The following is a 25,981-nucleotide window of genomic DNA, read 5'->3' on the forward strand; positions in this document are numbered from 1 at the left end:
TGAAAACAGGGCTTTAAGTCTAAAATACCGAACTTGTCCTTTAATATATTTTAGCCAAAATGTAAAGATTTAAAGGAACAGTATGTAAGAAATTTATATCAATTAATCATAAAACGGCCCTGATATGTCACTGGACATTAAGAAATCATTTTCATTTCAAATACTTATATCACTGACAACAGTGGTCTGGCCAGGATATTGTCATTTAAAAAGTGGAGTTGCAGCCCTCAACTGATGTTAATGTTGGCATTTTGTGTATTGGCCACCAGTTGTGTGATTGCAGTACCAGTTTTAGCCACAAGTTTTGTGATTGCAATACCAGTTTTGGCCACAATCCTACATACTGTTCCTTTAAGACTGCTCACATGCAAAACATTACAGTGTACAGAGCTACAAATACCACACACTGTAAAAAAGTTGGTTCAACTTAAAAAAGAATGTTAACTGGTTGCCTTACAATTTTGAGTTAATTCAACTTAAAAATATTAGTTGGCACAATTTTTTAAATGAATAACCTAAAAAAATTTGTTTGTTTGAACCAATAAAATGTTTTTTTTTACATTGCAGCTGTCATAAATACTACTGCAAAAGCATATGTTCATTTACACTGTTAGCTTAAACATATTTAAAATGATTCCTTAGAAATATTCATTACTGTGCATAAGAGAGCAAGACAGCTAGCGAGCTGAATAACACAGACAGAACTGAAGTTATTCAGCAATTCATTCTCTCTTGCTTTTAATGCCTCAGGATGCAACAGAGTCCCTGTTGAATAATAGATTAGAGAGAGTGGAGCATACTGCTTTTGTATGAGCTGGCCTGTCCAGCACAAGGCCTCTCTCTCTCTCTCTCTCTCTCTCGCTCGCTCGCTCTCTCTCTCTCTCTCTCTCTCTCTCTCTCTCTCTCTCTCTCTCTCTCTCTCTCTCTCTCTCTCTCTCTCTCTCTCTCTCTCTCTCTCGCTCTCTCTCATCAGTCTGCACATTTTCACACATGCCAAACATTTATGCTGCTTTACATAAGCTGCTTTTGTTCTTGGGTTGTAATAAATGTGAAAAAACATGTCTGCTATGCAAAGATCACATATAAAAGGAAATTCTGGTGAATGAACTATGAACTCATCGCTTCATTATTCTCTATTGAATGATAATATGATCACAATAACTAACTGATAGATGAGAAATTTATATCATAAGGATTAAAGACGAAACCCCCAGCAAGGCATTAAAACTGTATGCAGAAATTTCTTACACTGTCAGTAAAATATGGCAACATTTTTGGTTCCCTTTAAAAAAGTAGCCTACACATTTATACCAAAAGAGCTCATATTAGTACATTAGACACACATAATGGTACCTCCAATGAGTGCATATTAGTACATCAATGCTATATCAGGACTTTTTTAAAGGTTACTCCCCCAGTGACAATTTTTCCTAACAGTGAATGTAATTTTAGATAGAAAAACTGCTGGAAATGCAGGTTAAATCCATCCTTATGAAATATCACAGATTTAATTTCTTACATTTTATAAACCATTGTGCTAGTGGTAATTTACCAGAACCCATATGCAACTTAGCTTAGTGATACCTCTGCCCCCACAACCCATAACAGATCTTCACGCTCGTGTGCATCACAGTGTTCTTTATTTCCAAAATAGCCTGAGGAAAATGACCAGCAACCAGCCTGGCAAGACAAGACCCTGTGTACCGCTAACAAACCACAGTACATCAGTCTTTCATTTGACATTATGGGTGTAAAAGCCACAGAAAGAAAAGTATGAAAATCTTTCTAGAAGAGACTCATTGAGGCACCATATAAATACAGAATATAAGCATTTTATGTTAGCAATAACAAAATATAAAAGCTTTTTCTGTTCTGACCTTCCTTTTCAGAGTAGAAATAATTTTTCAAGCTATGATAAATGAATGTAAAAAAAATTACTGAACGTTTCATTTGAATAAGGCAGACAGACTCAAGTGAAGGAGCACATAATGTAATAATCTCATCAGTGTGGACATTGATGGACTTTAGTAGCAAGACTGCACAATGTAAGATTCCCATTTAAAGCAGGAAGCTTTGGAAGTTGCTATTGTTGCTCATATGCAGCATGCATTTCATGACCATCAATTGCACCGTTTGTTATGCATTCAATTTCACATTAAAAAAAAAAAATTTTAACATGTAACAAAAATCAACGTGACATGCAAACAATGTATTTCTGTTTTGCATGCAAACATTTTTTGTAATTCTTTCTTAAGTCATTTGCAAACCTTTAAGAAACATCTGGCATACTTAAACGTTGTAAGACTATATAAGCATCATGTACCTTATAGGTGGTAACCAGTCCCCTTCTAATACATTTAATCATATACATCCCTGATACTGTAGTTAGCTTAAAAACAAGTGGACTTATTCACATTTATTCTGGATTCCTAATCTGTTTTTTAACTGTGTAAACAAGGTATGCATTCATGTGCAACGCATATAACTTTATTTTGCATACACTAGTAATATTTATGTACTTGACTGATATGGTTAGATTGTGTGGTACGTTTTTGTGTAGTGCATTTCTACCATTTTGAAAATATTCAATATGATCTTATACACATCAGCATTTGTAATTGCTTTAGGTTTCATTCAATCTCAAGAAACACCAGCAAAAAATCACAGTGATATTAAATACATTCAGTAAATCAATGCTCAGCTTCTGGTGTTTAGTGTTTGTCAAGTTTTCACTTTAGTGAAACAATTTTGTTTTACACATCCTATATGTGGTGACAGACTTTGTAAAACACCATGTGAGCATTTACAAATTTTGTGCTCTTGAATGTCCTGGACATATTCAGTTTTTTTACAAATAGGCTTAATAGTACTAGCAACAAAATTTTACAATCTAGTGTGGGTTGTTGATTTAATAATAATAATTATTTTTTAAAATAGAAAATCTTTTTCACTTGTAATCTAAATGACTAAATGCATTTTAGTAGAAAATACCATTATGGCAATCACAGAGTAACAGTGCTTTTGTTTTCTAAGAGTATTTAAGTCAGCGTCCCCCTCCCTTACTCCGCCTCTTCTTTTTAATTGGCCACTGGGGTTTGATTTGGCTCCACCACATGGGTGGAGTCTTTGTAATTATAGGCTGTTTCACACTGACTTGACTCCGCCTCGAGGGTGGAGTCTGCACACAGACACACCTCTATACACTCTCCTGCCTCCAGACTGCTGTTACACTCCAAGGCTCTCTGTGTTTGCTGATAGGACAGACAGAGCTCCTCCCACTTCTTTCGATTTGCACCTATTCCATCTACCATCGGTTGTAGCTTCCTATTCAACTTGGCAAGAGCCTAGAAAACACGTTTATTGTTATCATTCAAGAAAGTCAATAAGCTGATTTTTTTGTGACTGAGTCTGTGAAAACCCAGTTAAAAAAAACTGTTTACTACATAAAATCATTTTACATCAAACTTTAATGCTCCTAATCTCATCATTAGATTATGAGATTTTGGTCTGGATTTCAGAGACAGAGTCGTATTTTTATCAGATTTTTCTGGTTTACCTCATACAGGGGTTTACAGATCCCATCAATCCATTCCAACTGGAGTACAGGAAGTTCATCTTTACGATTACGATCAAAAATTGCCTAAATGGGAATCATTTGAACTATTAGCAATGATTTGTATCAGAAATAGTAACACTATACACTAGAATAAAATTATATTCATGAAAACTTAACAAGTTAAATAATTTCAACTTGTTTTTATGACTTATATCAACTTATCACAAGACAAAACTTAAAATAGTAGGTTGACTCGCAAAACAAAGATGTTTTAACTTCATGCTGCATTTTTTTACACTGTAGGTACAATACAAGAATGTAAGAAGTATACTTACTGCTGGTGTCAACTTTAGCTCTGATCTCTCTCTGTCTCCCTGTTCAAAAAATTCACTGGTCACCAGTTCAGCCACCTGGAATTAGAAACAGAAATATGAAGTCATGCAACTGAATTAAATTATAGAAAAAGGAAACAACTTATAGAAAGGTAGGATATAATCTGTCTAACCTGTTTTGAGATCTCCCACGGTCGGGTCACAGCACCCAAGTCACATGCAGTCATCAGCATGGATCTGATTGGAAACATTTTAAAATGGCCAGTTTTCAACTGATCAATAATTATGCATTTCTGAGTATATACAGACTCTCACCTGAAGATTTCTCTGTGTTCCTCATTGCTCCAACTGAACTGACCGGACAGAACACGCTCAAAGAATTTGGTTCTTCTCCTTTCGTGCCCAATCGAAAACAAAGATGAACTGAATGAATGAACTGCATTTAGCATTGCATTTAAATGACTTATTTTGTGTTCTTGAGATCTCCTGATCTGAACCAAAGCTACTAGGGCCTTTCTGCCTCTGCTCAGAGGGCGCCTCTCTGTGGCCTAAGCAAGAATTACATGCACTAGTTATATTTAAACAAGACTATTTATATAAACATGTCCTGTGGCTATGACATTAGTACGTACTTGAAGTACAAGGTGAGATCTGTGGACAGAATGGCCTGTTTCAACAGCTGCATCATGTTACTGTACTCTTTAGAGCATAGATTAGCAAAGATGTTGTGCCCCTGTGAAAGGAACATGAGATTCATTTAGTCTTTTTACAAAGTGGTAGGTTAAATGAGAAACATTTAATTATAAATAGATTTATTACAATAAAATATACTGAATGTGAGTCCATGGCTAGTACCAAGGTGGATTAGGGCCCAGCTAAAATAAAAAATAAAAAATCTTAAAATTAAAGTCATTAAATGTGAGATAGTAATAGATTAGAGACTAGTAGTTTTTCGGGGGGGAAATCAAAATAAATAAAAGTATGGCAGTAAAGTCATAATATTCTGAGAATAAAGTAAATATAATGAAAATAAAGTCATAATATTTTGAGAATAAAGTCAATATAATGAGAATAAAGTCATAATATTTTGAGAATAAACTAAATATAATGAGAATAAAGTCATAATATTTTGAGAAAAAAGTTAACACTGTGAAAATAAAGTTGTGAGGTTTTGGAAAAAAGGCAAAATAATGAGATTACACTTGTAGCAATTCAAGATTAAAGTAATATTTTGATAATAATGCCATATGTTTTACATTTATGTGTTTGGAGTGATGTGAACAAGCAGATCGGCAAAGCAAATAGCAAATTACCTGCCTTATTGAAAAAACTAAATGAGAAATAAACAATATTCCCAAAACATGACTTAATTCTCTTTATATTAACTTTATTCTCAAAACATAAACATTTTGTTCTCGTTATATTAACTTTATTCTTGAAATATTTGAACTTTATTTTCATAATATAAGTTTATAGCCTATACTTATACTAACTTCATAATCATTATATTAACTTTATTCTCGAAATATTAGAATTTTATTCTTGTATATTAACTTTATTATCGAAATATTAAAATTTTACTCATGTTATATTAACTTTATTATCGAAATATTCAAATTTTACTCATGTTATATTAACTTTATTCTCGAAATATTCAAATTGTACTCATGTTATATTAACTTTATTATCGAAATATTATAACTTTATTCTCGTAATAATATCTTTATCCTCTAAATGTTATGAATTTATTATCATTATACTGAAATAATTCTCTTGACTTTATTCTTGTAATTTTACCTATTTTGACTTTATTCTAAAAAAAAAAAACATTACTAGTTAAATCTTGTATTACAATGATTTACTCATGTTACATGACATTATTAATGTTTTATTTTTTTATTTTAGCTTGGCCCTAATCCTCCTTGGTAGGTATGGGTATTCAGGATAAAACAAATAATTTGCAGTAAAGTGTATTGCTTCTAAGATGGATAAAATATTTTTTTGTAGATAAAAATAAGCTTATTGGTTTTCCCTTTTTATCTGTTATCTCCTAGACTTGCATTAAAAAAAATTCTAGGTTATTTCAAGCCATATTGGGGTAAAATATAGACAAACCCATGGTTCAGTGTCAAAAAAATAAAGGTACAAGAGCTTTTGGGGGACTGTAGGTATCCTATAAAGATGTCCTAATAAGTACCATATAGGTACAGATATGTACCTTTGAATCTTTGAAGTACTAAAATGTTCATCCGATGTACTAATATGCACCCTTTAGGTACAAAGGTGTACTTTTTGAAAGGGTACCGCCTTAGTGACAGCTTTTGTATCTTCAATTCTGAAAGTGTTTAAAATAACCTAAAAAAGTGTCTGTATCTGAGCCAACCATGTTTAAGGCTATGTTTACATTAATGCGTTTATCCTTTAAAACGCGTTACTTTTGCTACGTTTACGCCTTTCATCTACACTACATCACCGTTTTCGACCCTCATAAACGGATTCGTTCGCAAACGCTGAAGACCCCGTTTTAGTTTGAGAACTCAGACGTTGCTCTGAGTGTAAATGAACATAGACGGAGTCTTATGTAAACGAACAGCTGATGTTAACGTGACAGCGCATCATTTTCAAAGTAAAAATTATTTTATTCATGTAAATGTTGGTTTGTTACGGAGGTTTTGCCAAAAATAGTAAACATCTACCAACCAGCTATTATAAACGCTATATCGGATAGTTTTAACATGTATCCTTATAGATAATGTCTGTTTTATATGAATGTCTGAGTATTGTTGGGTTTAATGTGTTTATGTTTTGTTTAAATGTAGTTAGCTTATGAAAGATAGACTGTAATTTTAAATGCCATATAGGCGTTGCAAAGGCCAATATGAAGGGAGAATTGTAATGGGTCAGGCATTATTTTCCAGTTTAATGTAAGTTTTGTTTGCTACTTTAAAATGAATTTCGTTTCAGATAATTTGTCTCTTAATTTTAATCGATGTTTTGTTGATAAGTTTTGTGAATATAAATTAATAAAAACAATAAACTCAACGTCATTAATATATAATGCTCGTTCAGGCGCTTGGCTTTTAGCTATTTGTGTGTTGCTAGCGGAGGACGTGCACGGACCTCGCACACTTTTAAAAATTAATTCAATAAGCATTTCTGGTAAAGGCTAAAGCAATACTTCACCTCTTACTATGTTTGATTGAAGTTTGAATTTGCTGATTTATTTTTGCTTCAAGTTCGCTACTGTTCAGTACTGTTCACTTGAATGCTTTCTTTTTAAATCATAAAGACCTTTCTGTTTAGTTATAAAATAAAAATTAACCTATTAATCATATTAATATGTTGTAGGGGGGAGCTAGAACAGTATAAGTGTTTATGTTTTGTTTAAATTTAGTTAGCTTACGAAAGATAGACTGTAATTTTAAATGCCATATAGGCGTTGTAAAGGCTAATATGAAGGGAGAATTGTAATGGGTCAGAAATTATTTTCCAGTTTAATGTAAGTTTTGTTTGCTACTTTAAAATTAATTTCGTTTCAGATAATTTGTCTCTTAATTTGAATCGATGTTTTGTTGATAAGTTTTGTGAATATAAATTAATAAAAACAATAAACTCATCGTCATTAATATATAATGCTCTTTTAGGCGTTGCGCTTTTAGCTATTTGTGTGTTGCTAGCGGAGGACGTGCACGGACCTCGCACACTTTTAAAAATTAATGCAATAAGCATTTCTGGTAGGCTAAATTAATACTTCACCTCTTACTATGTTTGATTGAAGTTTGCATTTACTAAAATTTATTTTTTGCTTCAAGTTCGCTACTGTTTAGTACTGTTCACTTGAATGCTTTCTTTTTAAATCATAAAGACCTTTCTTTTTAGTTATAAAATCAAAATTAACATATTAATCATATTAATATGTTGTAGGGGGGAGATAGAACAGTATAAGACTTTCCCAAACACATTTTATAGGTTCAAAAATAGTGTCTGTTATAGTTGCCAGCAAAGGACCCAGGTATGACTTTTTGTCAATATCGCACATCCCTAGGCTGCGTAAACGCGCAAAGCTATTATTAGAGTAATAAGTTATTTTACACTTTTATGCGCATGCCCAGTTACATGATTGGTCATGTTTCATGCGTTTATGGTGGTGTATAGTGTGGATGAAGATTCTTTTTAAAATGCCAGTATAAACGAGGATCGTTTTCATTTTAAAATGCCGTTTTAAAACGCAAATGCTCTAATGTACACTGTAAAAAATTGCTGTAAAAAAACGGGGAATTTTGGACAGTAATTTACCGTTTCTCATAAATACAGTTGAATACTGTAAATAAACATTAATATGACAAACAAAATAATAACAGCAAGCTCCTGTTCAGTCTTACGGGATAATACAGTATTTTTTGGTCTGGTCAGGCATGTCAGACATGTGACGAGCTCATCTGCAACCATGAGTAAAACTGATTTAACTACACTGTTTTTCTGCATTTTATTATACGAGAAGGAAGCAGAATTAAGGACTATCTATCCATTTTCACTCCGATTGTGACCCTACCAGCACTGAGACGGACGACGAATTCACTTGTTTTTTACTCCTCGCCTGTATATCAAGGTAAGCACAAACTGAACAGAGTCTGTGTTTCTAAGTGAAATAATTGACAAAATGTTATATATATTTGCTTATTTTTGAAATATTTCTAAAAACGATTTATTTGATTTTGACATATTTAGGGCAGATTGTTAAACGAATTGGCAACTAGCTATATAAGTTAAATACAAATAAAGATGCTAATGTTAATTTGCAATCTAATCAAATGTCTGACTGATGTGCGATTATCTATTGATATTTTTTTTTAATCTACATGAGGGATTGGGCTCTGTTTCACCATTTGTTTGTATCTTTTTTCAATGTGTGCACTTTTAATCTTTGTACAGTGCCTCGTGAATGTGTTAGCATTTAGCCTAGCCCCATTCATTCCTATGGCTCCAAACAGGGATGAATTTAGAAGCCACCAAACACTTCCATGTTTTCCCTATTTAAAGACTGTTACATGAGTAGTTACACAAGTAAGTTTGGCACAAAATAAAACTTTTGTTTGGAGCCATTGGAATGATTGGGGCTAGGCTAAAAGCTACATTCACGAGGCACTGTAAAAGATGAAGTGCACGCATTGAAAAAAGATAGGGCTGTATTAATTTGTCTAAGTTGAGGTAAGAACATAGTAAAATATTGAAAATGGCTAGTCCAAGGCTGATACTGCTGGGTAAGTGTAACACTAAGGTATGGAGTATAGAACAATAAAACAGTAGGCCTATAGAAAAGTCTTTCAGTCTGTCTAAAAAATCTCTTTCTGTAATTAATATCATGAGCTTTTCTAAGTAATGGATTTGTAGCAGTATAATATCTGATAGTTTTTTGGGACATTAACTATAATTGTTGTCTGCATCAGTTGCTGGTGATGAAGTAACATTTGGAGGTTGGATGATCAGCAGTGAAAACATCATCATCTGTGAAGGCAAGATGAAGCTGCGAGGACACTGGAGTTTGTTCAAAGGTAAATCCTCTACTAGCTGTTCAAGAATGTCACATTGCGTTAAATTAGTGTCTCTTTTTTTTTGTAAATTGACTTTAATTGCATTAGGTCTTTTAAATATTGAGTCGAAGTTTAAGCTAGCATGTGCATATAGACATAACACTGGGTTTTGGCCAAATTTGTTGTCATGCTACATGTTTTTGAATAAAGTATTTCTCTCTCATTACTGCCAGAATGGCAACAACCAGAATATTTATACTGTGAATGCAGTTGGTTTTATCTGTCTTCATTGCAATTAATCTTTACTTTTCTCATTGTACTTTGTAGATGCTTAATTGGTGTGAACCCTAAGAGGGGAACAAAAGCCAGGCAGGTGAAGGTGTCCAAGAAGACAGGAAAGCTTGTCCAGAAAAATGCAGCAATGGAGTGCAGAGTGGCCACCCTCATCAAAAATTTCATGGACTTTGAGTGGCTTTCACATTGTATTCTGCAGTGTTGTGATATTTATGTGACATCACAGCATTATGTTTTATTCAGCCCAGTCTCATTAGTGAGGCAGAAACTGACATTTAAGAATGCACTGAATTTTGTTATATTTAATAAAAACAGTGTTTTATCATCATCCTTTGTTTGAGAATTTTTTTGCAAGCAATTTTAAGTGTTTATTTTAAAATTACATTTTAACAATGCTACACTGTAAGAAATTTCCCCGTTAATTTACGGTAAAATACTGGCAGCTGTGGTTCCAGCCATTTACTGTTATTTTACAGTTTCCCCACTGTTTTTTCATTTTACAGTTGTGCTGTTATTTTACAGTTTTCCCACCGTTTTCTATTTTACAGTTGTGCTGTTATTTTACAGTTTTCCCACCGTTTTCCATATTACAGTTGTGCTGTAATTTTACAGTAAAGTACTGGCAGCAATGGTTCCAGCCATATACTGTTATTTTACAGTGTTGCCTCCGTTTTCCATTTTACAGTTGTGCCGTAATTTTACAGTGAAGTACTGGCAGCAACGGTTCCAGCAATTTCTTACAATTATACACACTCATAGCTGTTTGTTTTCTTACATTTTTAAGTTGTGAAACATAACACAAGTTAGTTAATATTTACTCTACTGTCTGATATCCTAACATCTAATAAAAAAAAGAGAAATGACTGACATAGTGCTCCATTTTCCATTTATTAATACAACTGTTATTACAAATCTTTAAACAATCTTTTAGCACTGTAAACATCTACAAGTATGTTTAACAATAAATGCACTATCACAGAGAAAAGGTGCCATTAAAAAGCAACCACAGAGTAAAGTAAGACCACATCACAAAAATAAAGTGCAATTGAAGGAGCTACGGAGTAACATTTACAGTGAATTTAACAGTATGTTAACTCTTTCCCCGCCAGTGTTTTAAAAAAAGTTGACAGCCAGTGCCAGCGTTTTTAATGATTTTTACCAAAGTTTAATGCCTTCAAGAAAACATTCTTCTTTAACTATATAAACCTTCAATATATCAAATCGAATCAAATAAAATAACAAACCCCTCTGCTTTCAAACAACAATAAAAAAAATTCATCCTACCTTAAAATTAGTTCTTTTTTACCACCTCTCAAATAGGAGTAGGTTTCTTCAAAAAGACCATATTTTGAGCAAAAAGCTGAGATAATGGCGATTTTGTGAAAGACTTCTGATAGAAATCCGGAGCAATAATCAAAACATACACCGAGTTTGAATTGTTTGACCTGAGGGGTTGTTTCCAGGTTGTATAAGTTGGGTAAGAGCGCCATAATAACGGAAATACGGATTGCTATAAAAACTCGTCAATGGCGGGAAAGAGTTAAAAACAGAAATCACAGAAAAAAGTGCAAGTCAAGGAGCTAAAAACAAACTTACAACAAGAAGAAAAAACTGCCAGCACGGCACAACATATTTTAAAAACCTGCCATGAAATGAAGAACACATTAATCAAACTAATTGTTGGAAAAAAATTTAAGTATCTTACTCCAGCTTCTGATCGCTCTGGCCTGAGAGGAAATCCAGGTCTGTAGATAGAAAACATTTTTTTTAAATGTTAGTAACAAAATATAGCACATGGCAAAAGCTAGTGCTCATACACTCTGAAAACACTTTTTAATCAGACAAAACACAATCTTAACAGAACTACAGGTCAAGACCAGACAGTTCAGCTCTGTGTAAAAGTGATTGGATCTTCTAGTTAGCCAGAAAGGAGTGAACAATTACAGTATGTCACAAAAGTGAGTACACCCCACATATTTAGCAATATTTTAGTATCTTTTCAAAGAGACAATACTACAGAAATGAAATTTGGATATGTTTCAGAGTTTTAGTGCTTCTTGTATAGAACTTTAGATTTATTGTCCTCTGAACATAACTTGACATACAGCCATTAATGTCAAAATAACTGGCAACAAGTCAGTGAGTACACCCTAAGTGATAATAGATGTATATGGTTTAAACATGCAAAGCCACATGTCCTATTCATAATTCATGTTTTCATCTGCTTGTAAGGACAATGCATGTCTATCTTGTATTAGAGCTGTTCAAATTTGATGCTTTGAGTAGAATTCTCTCATACTGACCAATGGATGTTGATCATAGCACCTCATGTGAAACAACTCTGATGATTTGAGAATAAGAATTGTTGCTGTCCATAAAGATGGCCTAGGTGGGCTATAAGAAGGTCAGTAACAACCTGAAACTGAGTTCCAGTACAGTGGCTAGGGTCTTACAGAAGTCTTCCAAGACTGTTTCCACTCGGAACAGGACATGCAAGGGTCAATCAAAGAAGTTGAGTCCTTGTGCTATGCGTCATTTGCAGAAACTGGCTTCAAAAACAGATGCACAAGTGCTGCCAACAAGAGCATCAAAAAACGCTCTGGTTGCCCTGCCAACAACGCTATAGAAAAAAGCAGTGGTGGCCACTCTGATGCCCGAATGCACTCTCTGGAATACTTTTCCACCTTTAGGTTGGATGTCATTAAACCACGTCATAGCTCATTACCATAATGTAAGGGGTGTACTCACTTTTGTTGCCAGCTATTTTGACAATAATGGCTGCATGTTAAGGTATTTTCCCAGGACAGTAAATATATACTGCTATACAAGGAGCACGTTGACTGCTTTATATATACTTTATAGTAGTAAATATATATTTTAATTTATTTCTATTGAATTGCCCCTTGAGAAGACATGCTAAAATATTTGCTGAAATGTGAGGGGTGTATTCAGTTTTGTGACATACTATATGTGTATAATTAAGAGTTAACATACACTCTTACCACTGAATTTGAATGTAGATTAGAGGTGGTAACTCTTTCAGCAAGCATGTAAGTGGTGGGGGGTAATTAAGTTTAGTTACCTAGACAAAATCCCATTTGAAACGGATGAGGTTCTTTAGGAGAGATGCAACTTCTGCGTTGACAGTAGCAGTCTTCTTATTCACATTCTTTCCAGTCTTCTTAACGACCTTGACTTTGCTGGTCTTCGAGCCTTTTTCAGGGTTTATCCGACAAATTGTCTAAGGGTATTAATAAATATATTTATAAAAAAAACAACTTACACAGTCGACCCTTTTTAATTTAATTAATGCATTAAATATATAGTTGCTGAAATTAGGGAGTAATAAAAGAGAAAGCAATTTACAGGTTACAGAAGAAGAAAAATAAAATACCTCTAAATAAAATCCAATGTGCCACATGCCTCTGGATACTGAAGATTTAAGACGTAGTACATTGCGAACAGTAGAAATCTTGCAGTCCGAAATCTTGGGTATACGGCCTCACAAATCACACGACCCTCAAGGATAATCATCTCTGACATCCCTGAAAATATATATTTAAAAAATCTGTAATAAAATAAATAAATAAATAGTTCTCAGGGTGTATTTTTTCCAGTTATGCTTAGATAATGGTCTATGACTTTTCTGTTATCAGAACACATACATTTTCATGAGTAAATTGGAACTATGCACATGTCCAACCTAAGTAAGCGAAGCCCATAGTCAAAATAACATGTAAATGAAGCATTACAATAATCCACACGATTCCAGTTTATTAGTGAATGTTTTCTGTGGTGAAATCTACATGTTTGTAAGAAGCTATTTCATCATTAAGATTTCTCTGTTCTTCGTGCATTAAAATACACAGAATAGACACAGGCCAAGCACTGCTTGCATCACAATTTGTGTCTGTGTACTTGCATGTGCCTCACAAATGCACAGATTGTACTGCTTAAGTCAATACAAAGTTTGCAAGAAAACATGTCGTTAAACTTACCTAATATAGCGTTGTTTACCGTCTCAGAAATACAAGTACATCGATTGAATGATTCCTGTACAAGATAAAAATAAAACAATTTATTTATTTCGGGTTATTAACTTTTTGGAGAAGACTTAAAAAAGCTTGACCTGTTGTTGATTGTCAACGTCTCTCTGCAAAACGCGATTCGCGCTAAAAACAGTCAAAAATAACTGCTGACTAACGACCTCATTGGCTTTTTGAATAAGACTACCAACTTACATAAAAGCCTACGTGTAAATCTCGATCAAATACGAGTAACGTACTTTTGCGTGAATTATTATATTGCGTGGTGTAAATTAACTTCACATGTGCATCTGGTATTAAAAATCAAACACACAACAGATACACATTAAAGTTACTACTAAAAATGTCGAATTTATATCGCACATTTTAAACCAAGCAAAGTATTTGCTGTAATAATCAAAGGTTGGAGAAAACTGGGTAACGAATGTTAAGAACTGCCTTCAAAACGCGATTCGCGTCAGGTAGCAGAGTCACAAATACTTCTTAAAAGACATATTACAAATTGAGGGAAGCATAATGAAATAACAACAAAATTACAAACTTACATTGAATCGTGTCCTTTGTAACAACGGAGGAAAAGCAGGAGAAGAGATGAGCTGCGACGTCATCTTGTTTACCGCGCTGTTTTGAAAAAGAGTGATGAGTTAAAAATCCCCCCTCCCCACCACGCAGAACTATACCGGCCGAGGCCGGAAGTGGGCGGAGAAGCAGTGTGTGCCTGACTATTTAAATTATTTTCTTAGTTTGAATTTTTTAATTTTATTTATTTGTATTTATTTTGGAGTAGGTACAGCTAGTGTGTTATGCTTTTGCTATTTAAGAGGACAAAAACACTTTATTAAAATTAGTCCTTTTTGTTTTTTCACTCTACTATAGAATTGATCTTTGAGAAAAATATTTTCTTTGTCTTTTAAACAAAATCAAATGTTCAAGCTTTGTTATTATTTAAGATTAATAATAAACCATTTGTATTGTTAATAATTTCTGACACAACAAAACAGATGGATACTAAACTATACATTTAATGGTTTAAAAAAAATTAACAACTGTCTACCTTTTACATTAGTTTATATACACACACACACACACACACACACACACACACACACACACACACACACACACACACACACACACACACACACACACACGGTTAGTAGTGCCATATCCTGCTTTTTACAGCGCAAGACTGTTTTTTTTCAGGCGCCAATGGGTGTACAGTTCAAAGCTGTAAATTTACAGAAAAAAATTCTTTTATGGGCCTTTGGCTGTTAATCTACAGTATCAAACTGTTTATTGAAATAACAGTATTTTACTGTTGGAAATTGCCCGTTTTTTAACAGCAATTTTTTACAGTGTAGAAAAATCACATTCTACAGTATAAATAACAGCAGGAACCCTAAAATAACAGTATAATGCATCCAAACATCTGACAGTATTATACTGTGCAGCTCCCTTTTTTTACAGTACTGTCTCGTAATATTTGTACAGTAAAAAACTGTTGTTGTAAATTACAGTAGGTAATCTGTAAAATTACAACTATATGCTGGCAAATCTAGCTGCCAGTATATTACTGTAATTTAACAGTGAAATTTTTTACAGTGTAAACATGGCCTTAGATAGTATAATAATACCGGTACTCACCAACACATTTTTAAAAAATTGTTGCAAAATTAAAAGTTTGGGAACCACTGGTTTAGGCCATGTTTACATTAGAGCATTTGCGTTTTAAAACGGCATTTTAAAATGAAAACGATCCTCGTTTATACTGGCATTTTTAAAAGAATCTTCATCCACACTATACACCACCATAAACGCATGAAACATGACCAATCATGTAACTGGGCATGGGCATAAAAGTGTAAAATAACTTATTACTCTAATAATAGCTTACCTGCACGTTTACGCAGCCTAGGGGTGTGCGATATTGACAAAAATTCATAGCTAGATCCTTTGCCGGCCACTACAACAGACACTATTTTTTAACCTATAAAAATGTGTTTGGGAAAGTCTTATACTGTTCTATCTACCCCCTACAACATATTAATATGATTAATAGGTTAATTTTTATTTTATAACTAAACAGAAAGGTCTTTATGATTTAAAAAGAAAGCATTCAAGTGAACAGTACTAAACAGTAGCGAACTTGAAGCAAAAAATAAATTTTAGCAAATGCAAACTTCAATCAAACATAGTAAGAGGTGAAGTATTAATTTAGCCTACCAGAAATGCTTATTGCATTAATTTTTAAAAGTGTGCGAGGTCCGTGCACGTCCTCCGCTAGCAACACACAAATAGCTAAAAGCGCAACGCCTAAAAGAGCATTATATATTAATGACGATGAGTTTATTGTTTTTATTAATTTATATTCACAAAACTTATCAACAAAACATCGATTCAAATTAAGAGACAAATTATCCGAAACGAAATTCATTTTAAAGTAGCAAACAAAACTTACATTAAACTGGAAAATAATTTCTGACCCATTACAATTCTCCCTTCATATTAGCCTTTACAACGCCTATATGGCATTTAAAATTACAGTCTATCTTTCGTAAGCTAACTAAATTTAAACAAAACATAAACACTTATACTGTTCTAGCTCCCCCCTACAACATATTAATATGATTAATAGGTTAATTTTTATTTTATAACTAAACAGAAAGGTCTTTATGATTTAAAAAGAAAGCATTCAAGTGAACAGTACTGAACAGTAGCGAACTTGAAGCAAAAATAAATCAGCAAATTCAAACTTCAATCAAACATAGTAAGAGGTGAAGTATTGCTTTAGCCTTTACCAGAAATGCTTATTGAATTAATTTTTAAAAGTGTGCGAGGTCCGTGCACGTCCTCCGCTAGCGACACACAAATAGCTAAAAGCCAAGCGCCTAAACGAGCATTATATTAATGACGTTGAGTTTATTGTTTTTATTAATTTATATTCACAAAACTTATCAACAAAACATCGATTAAAATTAAGAGACAAATTATCTGAAACGAAATTCATTTTAAAGTAGCAAACAAAACTTACATTAAACTGGAAAATAATGTCTGACCCATTACAATTCTCCCTTCATATTGGCCTTTGCAACGCCTATATGGCATTTCAAATTACAGTCTATCTTTCATAAGCTAACTACATTTAAACAAAACATAAACACATTAAACCCAACAATACTCAAACATTCATATAAAACAGACATTATCTATAAGGATACATGTTAAAACTATCCGATATAGCGTTTATAATAGCTGGTTGATAGATGTTTACTATTTTTGGCAAAACCTCCGTAACAAACCAACATTTACATGAATAAAATAATTTTTACTTTGAAAATGATGCGCTGTCACGTTAACATCAGCTGTTCGTTTACATAAGACTCCGTCTACGTTCATTTACACTCAGAGCAACGTCTGAGTTCTCAAACTAAAACGGGGTCTTCAGCGTTTGCGAACAAATCCGTTTATGAGGGTCGAAAACGGTGATGTAGTGTAGATGAAAGGCGTAAACGTAGCAAAAGTAACGCGTTTTAAAGGATAAACGCATTAATGTAAACATAGCCTAAATATGAGGGACATTTTTTTCTCTTTTAATATTGAGTAGTTTTTTTTATTATTTTATAAATGAAATGTAAGTTTAATTGCACTATCAAAATATCTTATGGTATATCATAATAAAATCACTGTATCCAAGCGTCTTTGCACGACCCACCTTATCCCACTGTGTGACCCACAGGTGGGTCCCGACCCACAGTTTGAAAACCCCTGGTTTAAACAAGCCAGCATGTTTTGGTTCTATGTTAATCATAAGTAAAAAGTGGCACAATCAACCTTAAAATATATGAATAGTATTAAGTTTTGGGAATGCATCATTCATTTAAAATTTCATTAGAACTGCAATGTCCTGTCTTTGTTGAAATAAAGCCAATCACTGCACCAGTAATCACTGCACACCCCAGAGTATCATTCATAAACAATGTGTCTCCCAAACTCTCCAAACATGTTCAGCCTCTGTGATAGAAAGCTATTTCTTTCTCTCTTTGCTTCAGTGCAACTGACCCAAGGGTGAAATCTCCTTAGCGCAGTTAATTGGTGTTGGTTAAAAAAGCTCAATGGAGTCCACGGCAAATCGATACACAGTTTGGTCATGATTAAACAGCTCAGAGCTAAAGCACCCACTTAATCAAATACTGACAGTCATTTGCATGTCTTCTGTCCACTGAGACATGCAAACTGGACAGAGGTAAAATGGCTCTTTCTGTAAATCTATTTTGGTGGGACATCATATTCATCTATTTGCTTGACAACCTGCTCATTGTGTTTATCTTTAAAAACAGCTAGGTTATTTTAAATAACCCAGCATTAGGTCAAAAAGGGACGAACCCAACCCATTGGATTGTAATTTAATCCTGTGGTTTTCAAACTGGGACCCTAAGTGGCCCTCCAGGAGGTTAGGGGTGGTCCCCTAGAAAATTTTAGAGAAAAAAGCCAAAGGAAATTTGTACAATTTATTTATTTGGTGTCTATCTCTCATTTCTCTCACAAAATAATTTACAATTTCTAGTGTGTGTTTAGGCAGGGGGTCCTTAAAAAAGGTTCATCATATTTAGGGGTCCTTGGCATCATAAAGTTTGAAAACCACTGATTTAATTTATGTGTTGTTTCAACCCAAAATGCTGGGTAGGTTTAACCCATTGTTGGGACTTATAAACGTTTTCTGGGTTATTTATTTGTGCATTTGGTAGACGCTTTTATCCAAAGCGACTTACAGTGCATTACAAGGTATATGTTCCTTTTTCTTTGTTAATTTACTACTCCGGCATTGTTTTGGCATTGTGAAAACTAGTAGCTTTGTATAGCACTTCTAGTATTATTGCCTCTCTATGATTAATCGTTTTATTGTTTCCTAATTTTTTCCTTTGGATAAAAGTGTCTGCTAATGTAAATGTAACCCAGCCTTTTTATAGCAACCACCCAGAACACCTTAGAAAATTCATTACTTTAAATCTTCAAATTTCCGAGCATTCGAACTTCATACCCAGATGTCAAATAGACATCAATAAGTCAAGTCTCTGGTTGTCACATTCACCTCGCTCTGTAGAATCATGACTGCGTGATTGAAATGATGATGCTCAAGTGTGGCTGATGTTCCATACAACAGTGATAGTGCAGAGCCAGACCTGCAGGACAAACACAGAGAGGATCAACAGCCAGCATCTTATATTGCTGTACAAACACATGGTACCACTAGATACACTAAAGAGATTTTATTATGTCTTGGCCGAGAGTACACATACTGTAGAGAAAAAAACTGTTCTCGATTGTAAAACATGTAACCGACCATATAATGATGCAAAGTTTGCATAACACAATAATCAGGCTTATCACCTTTTTATATATTTAGTTAACAATAAAGGCCACACATACAATCACACTTTATTAAATTTTATTTAATGTCAATTAGCTTCCGACAACATGGACAGGTAGGTTGTTTGGCTTTACCTCATCCTTGAAAATAATTAATAAAATGTAGACAAAATATACATACAGTAACGTACATACAGTCTTGTTTTGCTTATGCCATAGTCCAGTGATGGTATACAAAAAGGTGACTTAATAGTGCATTGTGTAACTTTTAGAAGGATCTCTTGACAGAAATGCAGTATAATATACATAACTACGGTATATTATCAGTTGTGTATAAAGACCTTTCAAAACTGGATTGTTTTTATTACCTCAGAATGAGCTCTTTTTATCTACATACGCAGTGGGTCTTCTTATATGGAAGTCGCCGTCAGTTTTCTTCAGTAGCCCTAAATGGACAAACTGCTCACGTTTTCTCAAATGTTTGTCCTGTGGCGGCTACCATAGCTTCTATTTGCGTTTCGAAATTGAGGATGGTTGCAATTGGCCGCAATCTCGCCGCTAAAGAACCCACATTACACCTTTAGTCAGTGTTGGGGAAAGTTGCTTTTAAAAGAAATGCATTACAATATTCAGTTACTCCCCAAAAAAGTAACTAACTGCGCTACTTAGTTACCTTTCATAGAAAGTAATACTTATGTAACTTTTAAGTTACTTTTGCCTTACTTTTTCTTACTTGGCTGAGGCTTGATCTCCTTCAGGCCTTGCAGGTGTTTTTTATGACTGAGAAGTTCTGCATTCAGAAATTGCATTTTTGCCATTGCAAAAATGTCAAGCTCTTGCCTGCCATCTCCATTTCTGACTTAAAGAGTCCCTAATTCTAGATGACGGTTAAATTCAGTACATTCTTTTTTATGTTATTAATTACACTGAAAAGTAACTCGCATTACTTTAAAAAAACTCAAATATTATTTAACTGTCTGCTCGACCAAATGGCTGAGCACATTTTGAGTGACTATATTTCATTGAGAGGAGTACGTAACTTAACTCAAGCAGATTGAGCCATCTCTATTATGGTTGATCTATGTTATGTCAAAAAAATCCACTAGATGTCAGTGTGTCAATCAACAGCAGTTGTCACAACACATCTTCTTAGACGGATGTCAGAGACAAAAAAACTGTTCTTGTTGAAATTTTGCAAGGTAAGCATATTTTTCTGACATATTACACTGTAAGAGCCCTAACTTTAAACAAAATTATGTTACTTGGTGCCATGAAAAAAAAAATTCTAGGTTTTTAATAATTTTTCAAAAACGTGCTCAACCAAACGATTGATTTGTCACTTAAAAGTAGAAAAGTTAAGCTAATGTTTTCAGATCATCCATTTCTGCAGTCAGAATGTACTATTTGCTGAGAAATATACATTTCTGATCATTCACAGCTATAAATATGACACAGCTATTGTTATTTTTTGGATAACATTTCATAAGTATGTATTTTTTGCCCCTTCTGGATATTTTTTGGAAAAACTATAATGAATGCATATAATTAATTTGTGGAAATCATAATTACTGATGAATTACTTACATCTTAAATGATGTTTTTTATTGTTTGAAGGATTGTTTTTAAAAGTCAGCTCTTCAATGCTGAATTGTTGAAAGAAATGTTGATTTATCTAAAAAAGAAAGAAAAAAAATCCTGTTGCACTACTACACTTGACAGTTTGTTTCTTGAATCACAAAAGCCTAAAATGACATTGTATCTTTTGCCTTCTTTTATTTTAGGTTTTGAATGCAGAAACGTCTTTCTTTGTTACTTTTAGTTATTTATTTTTTATTGTTAAAAAACAAGATAATATTTCAATTTCTGTGTTAAAATGAAAACCTGAAATATTTTTATATTTTATACATCAATGAATAAAGAATATATAATATGAAAAACTATTTTATTTTGATTATGTTTTTAAATAAATGAGTATTATAGTTCATATTTTCTGATTTCCATATGTGTATGAATTCCTTTAAGTGACATATCAACCATTTGGTATTTAATAAATTATGGGATGTGTTGAAAAAAATTAATTGAATGTGATTACTGATGACATAAGGAGATAAGAAATGCAAAAAAAGTTCCAAATGCTTTTATCTTGGTGGGGCAGTTAAAGGGTTCTTGTAATGCGTTACCCCAACACGGAATGTAATGCACACACACACACACACACACACACACACACACATTCTGGTTTCCATGTTTTGTGGGGACATTCCATAGACGTAATGCATTTTATTCTGTACAAACTGTATATTCTATTCCCCTTACCTGCCCCATTCCCTAACCCCAACCATCACAGGAAACTGTCTGATACCTTAGATTTTCAAGAAACATCATTCTGTTTGATTTATTAGCTTGTTTCCTCATGGGGACATCAAAATGTACCCACAGGGTCACAAAAATACTGGTATTCCTATCTTTGTGGGGACAATTGGTCCCCCCAACGTGATAATTACCCGGCCACACACGCACACACACACACACACACACACACAGAAAATAAGATCCAATAAAGATTTTAATTTCATGTAAGTACAAATGCAACAATTAAGCATACTGTATAGTTTCTCAAGATTTCATAGTTCTTATAAATTACTTAGGGGTGGTTTCCCGGACAGAGATTAGCTTAACCCAGGACTAGGCCTTAGTTTAATTAGAAAATATAACTAGTTTTAACAAACAAGCCTTACTAAAAACAATACTTGTGTGAATTTTGAGACAAAACAAGGACTAGTCTAATCCCTGTCTGGGAAACAGCCCCTTTATGTCTTTATTTTTCCCCTTTTGTATGAAAAAACATTTGTTTACTATGTTGGGCCTACTTACTATTCGATGTAAAATCTGAATCACGAAGCCTGATAAAATCATGATCAACTGCTCGAATTTATTTCAATATGTTCTTGACTCACTTGGCCTGAAAGGCATTGTTTGTTCCACGATGATCCAGGTCATGGCAGAAACATCCTACCATAAGAGCCAGATTCTCAGTGTCTGTCAGCACTTCATGAAACCCAGCAGTCTGAAGCACAAAAGAGAAACCTTCAGTTAGGGTTAAAGGTTTTTTATAACTAAAAATGGTTCTTGCATGGTATCATGTAAGCAACTTAATTTTAAGAGCATATGTACATTTGTATCACTAGAGTGAATCAATAAAGAGACAGTTCACCCAAAAATGAACGAGAAGAAATGAACAATGGCTGAATCCCTTCAAAAAGTATTTGCTAGCGTGTTTATTGATGTAATAACTCACTGTGATCATGATAAACATGCACTGTGACACATTGAAGGCGTGTCTCCAGTTGTGGTAAGCTACAGTGCGGTAGTTCTTCCTGACGGTAAGCAGCCACCGGCACAGCACCTGAACCGGAGAGGAAGTCAATGCTGTATAATTTATACCGTCCAATACAGTACTGCAGGACTGGCTCAAAAATGTACAATATAACCCAGCACTCCATCAAACAAACATAGGTACGCAGAGTTTCATTCAATCATCTCCCCAATTGAAGACCTTACCTCATAATCAATTTTAAATTTCTGCACGACGCCAAGCTCCAAAAACATCCGCAGGGAGGCGGTGATCATGGCATCGTTGTCCAGAGAAAAGTCATTGAAGTGGAACTCATCGATCCCAAGCTCGCTGCTTAGGGGGATTTTAGCAGCCTGGGTAAAGACAGAGGACAACCTCAGTAACTCCAGTAGCCGGGCAATTAAACATAGCCAAGTCTTATTCACTGAGGGCTTAAGAACAAAGAGTATATTACACTCAACCAGTTCAATTATTAATACTTCAACTCTCTCAAGCCTGGGACCAGCAAAACATAAATTTCTGAGATACGTACATGGCTGAGATGTTTTTCCACACATCTAACGCTATATACGAGTTTAATTTAAAGTTTTCATCACTTCTCTCTAAGGGGAAAGGTTTAAAACCGTTCTCTGTGAAGATTTATGCACATCTTTGCTTGGCGTGCAACATTGCATAATTTACTGTATCATGCAGCACAGCAAGCCTGATTGTCATATGCATATATTGCCAACCTCAATTAGATAATGGCCATATATAATATCAGATATACCTTCAGACGATCAACCTCTGCCTTGGAGCATGTCGCATGATAGGACAGCATCTAACACAAGACAACAAAAACAAGCATAAAGTAAACTACAGTATATACTAAAGTCTCCTCCATTATAATCCACAAAGACTGTAACAGAGACAGCAAGCATGCATACTAATTTCTCCATTGGTAGATTTATGCATAGAAATTAATGAGTACTTTAAAACATTAAAAATCAATAAGCACAAAGAGATATGACTCACATCTAGCGCAACAGACTGCTTGGCCCAAGTCTTCTTAACCTGGTTATACATCATAGTGTTGTTAATGCCCAGACCACAGAAAATAACAAATGCCTGCAGAGAACAATGGAAATTGAGATATGATTCATATAAACATCACTGGCTGTTGCGTGTAATGGTAAAATAAGCCTTTAATACGCTTATAAATATTGATTGAGTCATTTATTTTGAACATCAAGTATAATACTAATACACTAAATTCACACCTCGAACAATCTTTGATCTGCATCATTAAAGGTTTTCCGGTCCAAGCGGTTCAGTATCTGGGCAACACCTTGTGAAAGTAAAAAATTATATTAGTTTATTGTTCTATTGCTGGATATGCAGGTAAATGAGCATAAGGGACACTCACCAATAATCTGATGGGTCCCATTCCAGATGGGGACACACAAAACTGATCTGATGTGGAAACCGGAAGCCTGGTCTGCCTGATAAGGATACAAGTTGCATTTCAGTACCATTTGTGCATGTGAGACGATGTGTTTTCGATGCGTTTGTGTGTTCCACTCACTTCAGCATCGAAGCGTGGGTCCTGACAGACGTCGCTAATGTTAACAGGCAAGCCGGTAGACGCTACCAACTCAGCAATGCTGTTATTGATCAACCAGTCCGAGCACGACACCTTCTCCATGCTGACTTTGTCAAATGCACACACACACTTATTCATGATGTACATTCATTGACAAGTGGTTAATATAAACACAAATAAAAAGATAATGTATATATATGTAAAAAAAACTTTCTATGAAATGAATCATTCTCACCTGATGTCACGATCAACGCTGCACAGTGGAGACATGAGCTCAAATGTCTGGGAGAATTTCACCACCTGAACATACAGAAAAACAGAAAGAAAGATTATGTAGTGTTTTGTGTGTTTTAAAATTTTTGTGAGTTGGGATGACATGTTAAACTCAATACTAGTGTGTTATGAGTGGTTTTTAACATGTTACCGTGTGGGGGTTTGTAGTGTGTTCTGGGTGGTGGCCAAAATCCAAAAAGTTTACTTTCAAGTTTTTAAGACATTTGACAAGTTAGGTGTGAAAAATAATCAACACCCATGGAACATTTCTCAGCCAATCAGAATAAAGCATTCAACAGAACCCATGGTGTAATAAACGTTATAAACTGATGTTTTTATAATATGTAAAACTTGTTAATATACCTGAATATGTATTGTGCAGTGTAAAAAATTGTATTTTAATAATGTAGGCTTGTTTCCCGTTATTTTCGGCCATAAAGTATAAACAGCAACTAAAATATTCAACATTAAGGGTTTCTGGTTGCAACTTTTATTAAAAGATTTTTTTTACTAATTCACCATCTATTTAAGTTCATTCCCAACTCAAAAAAGGGAAACACGGCGCACACGTCACTATGGCAAGCGGCAGCGGCAGGTGTTTGACTGCTCTGTCTTCAACTCCTCCCTCAACTGCAAGCGGCAAACCTCCCCGATCGGTCTGCACAGCACCGCATGAACTCGAACACACCTATCGGTATAAAATTCTATAGAGCAGCTGCAAGGAGTTCTGATGACGACACAGCTCTTCGTGATTGGTCGCTTCACTGATGACAACAATCACATGCGTTTCATGTTTTATCCAACCTTCAGTTCCACTAAGTAAGGAATAATTGACAACGTCAATTATTTTAGTAGCAAAATTATGTAAAATAAAAAATTAACTTTAATCTTTGTTTATTTCATTTTAACTGTCGAAATGAAGGCAATAAAGCAATAAACACTGCAAAATTTAAAATTTGGATAACCTAGAAAAGTTATCCAAAACACCTATCGGTATAAAACCACACCCCATTTTGAAGCTCCCGTCCTGTTTTGGAGTTTTCTGTCCCCATTTGGAGATCTCCAGGCTGCAGTCATATCCTTTCTGCAATTTGTAACTATTTTACGAGATGGGTTATTTGTCAAATTCGCATTGTATCAATTTGTATAAATCTTATTTGCACATTTAATACTTTATGTTTCATTCTGCTTTTGCCACATGATGTTGGGTGTAGGGGTGGAGTTAAGGGTTGGTGTCCATTATTGCTTTTTCATACGTTTTTGTACGATTCACATTTTATGATTCACATTTTACTCAGTATTTTTGCTTTGTTTTATAAAAATAACTGAACAACCTTACAAGATGTCTACTCGACACAACGTCATGCAACGCTAAGGGTTGCTTAGCAACTGCAGATGCTACGAGAGCGCTCAAGCATTGAAAGGAAGGAAGAAAGCGGCACAGTCGCGTTTTCCGGCCGCATGGTTTTAGACACGAAATGTGAAGCAAGCACCCCTTATTCAGCTGTAGATATTACAACTCATAATACCCACCAATCAGAGAGGCTCCTGAATTTCAAAGTTTTTTGAGTTTTAAAAAGTTTTTGATTCAAATTAATCTGCCGTTTTTCACCCAACTTTGGGCCCCGGAGCACGCACCGGATCT

At 34.3% G+C, this 25,981-nt stretch overlaps 1 protein-coding gene and 1 long non-coding RNA gene across 2 annotated transcripts in view; one reads left to right on the forward strand and one right to left on the reverse strand.

The window, feature by feature from the left end:
- Positions 1-1,621: 1,621 nt before the first annotated feature.
- Positions 1,622-25,981, reverse strand: part of pde11al (phosphodiesterase 11a, like) — a 37,149-nt gene continuing 12,789 nt past the window's right edge. The window contains exons 5-20 of the mRNA XM_065261348.2: positions 24,299-24,363; positions 24,046-24,166; positions 23,887-23,962; positions 23,741-23,808; positions 23,496-23,588; positions 23,251-23,301; positions 22,688-22,834; positions 22,425-22,532; positions 22,084-22,193; positions 18,849-18,939; positions 4,521-4,621; positions 4,204-4,281; positions 4,062-4,125; positions 3,892-3,966; positions 3,557-3,640; positions 1,622-3,344 (exon numbers count right to left, since the gene is read on the reverse strand). Of these exons, the coding sequence (XP_065117420.1) occupies positions 3,078-3,344; positions 3,557-3,640; positions 3,892-3,966; positions 4,062-4,125; positions 4,204-4,281; positions 4,521-4,621; positions 18,849-18,939; positions 22,084-22,193; positions 22,425-22,532; positions 22,688-22,834; positions 23,251-23,301; positions 23,496-23,588; positions 23,741-23,808; positions 23,887-23,962; positions 24,046-24,166; positions 24,299-24,363 (1,599 nt within the window). The 3' untranslated portion in view covers positions 1,622-3,077. The remainder of the gene's footprint in view (positions 3,345-3,556; positions 3,641-3,891; positions 3,967-4,061; positions 4,126-4,203; positions 4,282-4,520; positions 4,622-18,848; positions 18,940-22,083; positions 22,194-22,424; positions 22,533-22,687; positions 22,835-23,250; positions 23,302-23,495; positions 23,589-23,740; positions 23,809-23,886; positions 23,963-24,045; positions 24,167-24,298; positions 24,364-25,981) is intronic.
- LOC135743570 (uncharacterized) lies at positions 8,137-10,072 on the forward strand. Its single transcript, XR_010530542.2, has 3 exons — positions 8,137-8,497; positions 9,336-9,440; positions 9,747-10,072. It is a non-coding gene; the product is annotated as an uncharacterized lncRNA (long non-coding RNA).

The sequence above is a fragment of the Paramisgurnus dabryanus genome, chromosome 13 (genome assembly GCF_030506205.2).
Source record: "Paramisgurnus dabryanus chromosome 13, PD_genome_1.1, whole genome shotgun sequence".
Lineage (NCBI taxonomy): Eukaryota > Metazoa > Chordata > Actinopteri > Cypriniformes > Cobitidae > Paramisgurnus > Paramisgurnus dabryanus.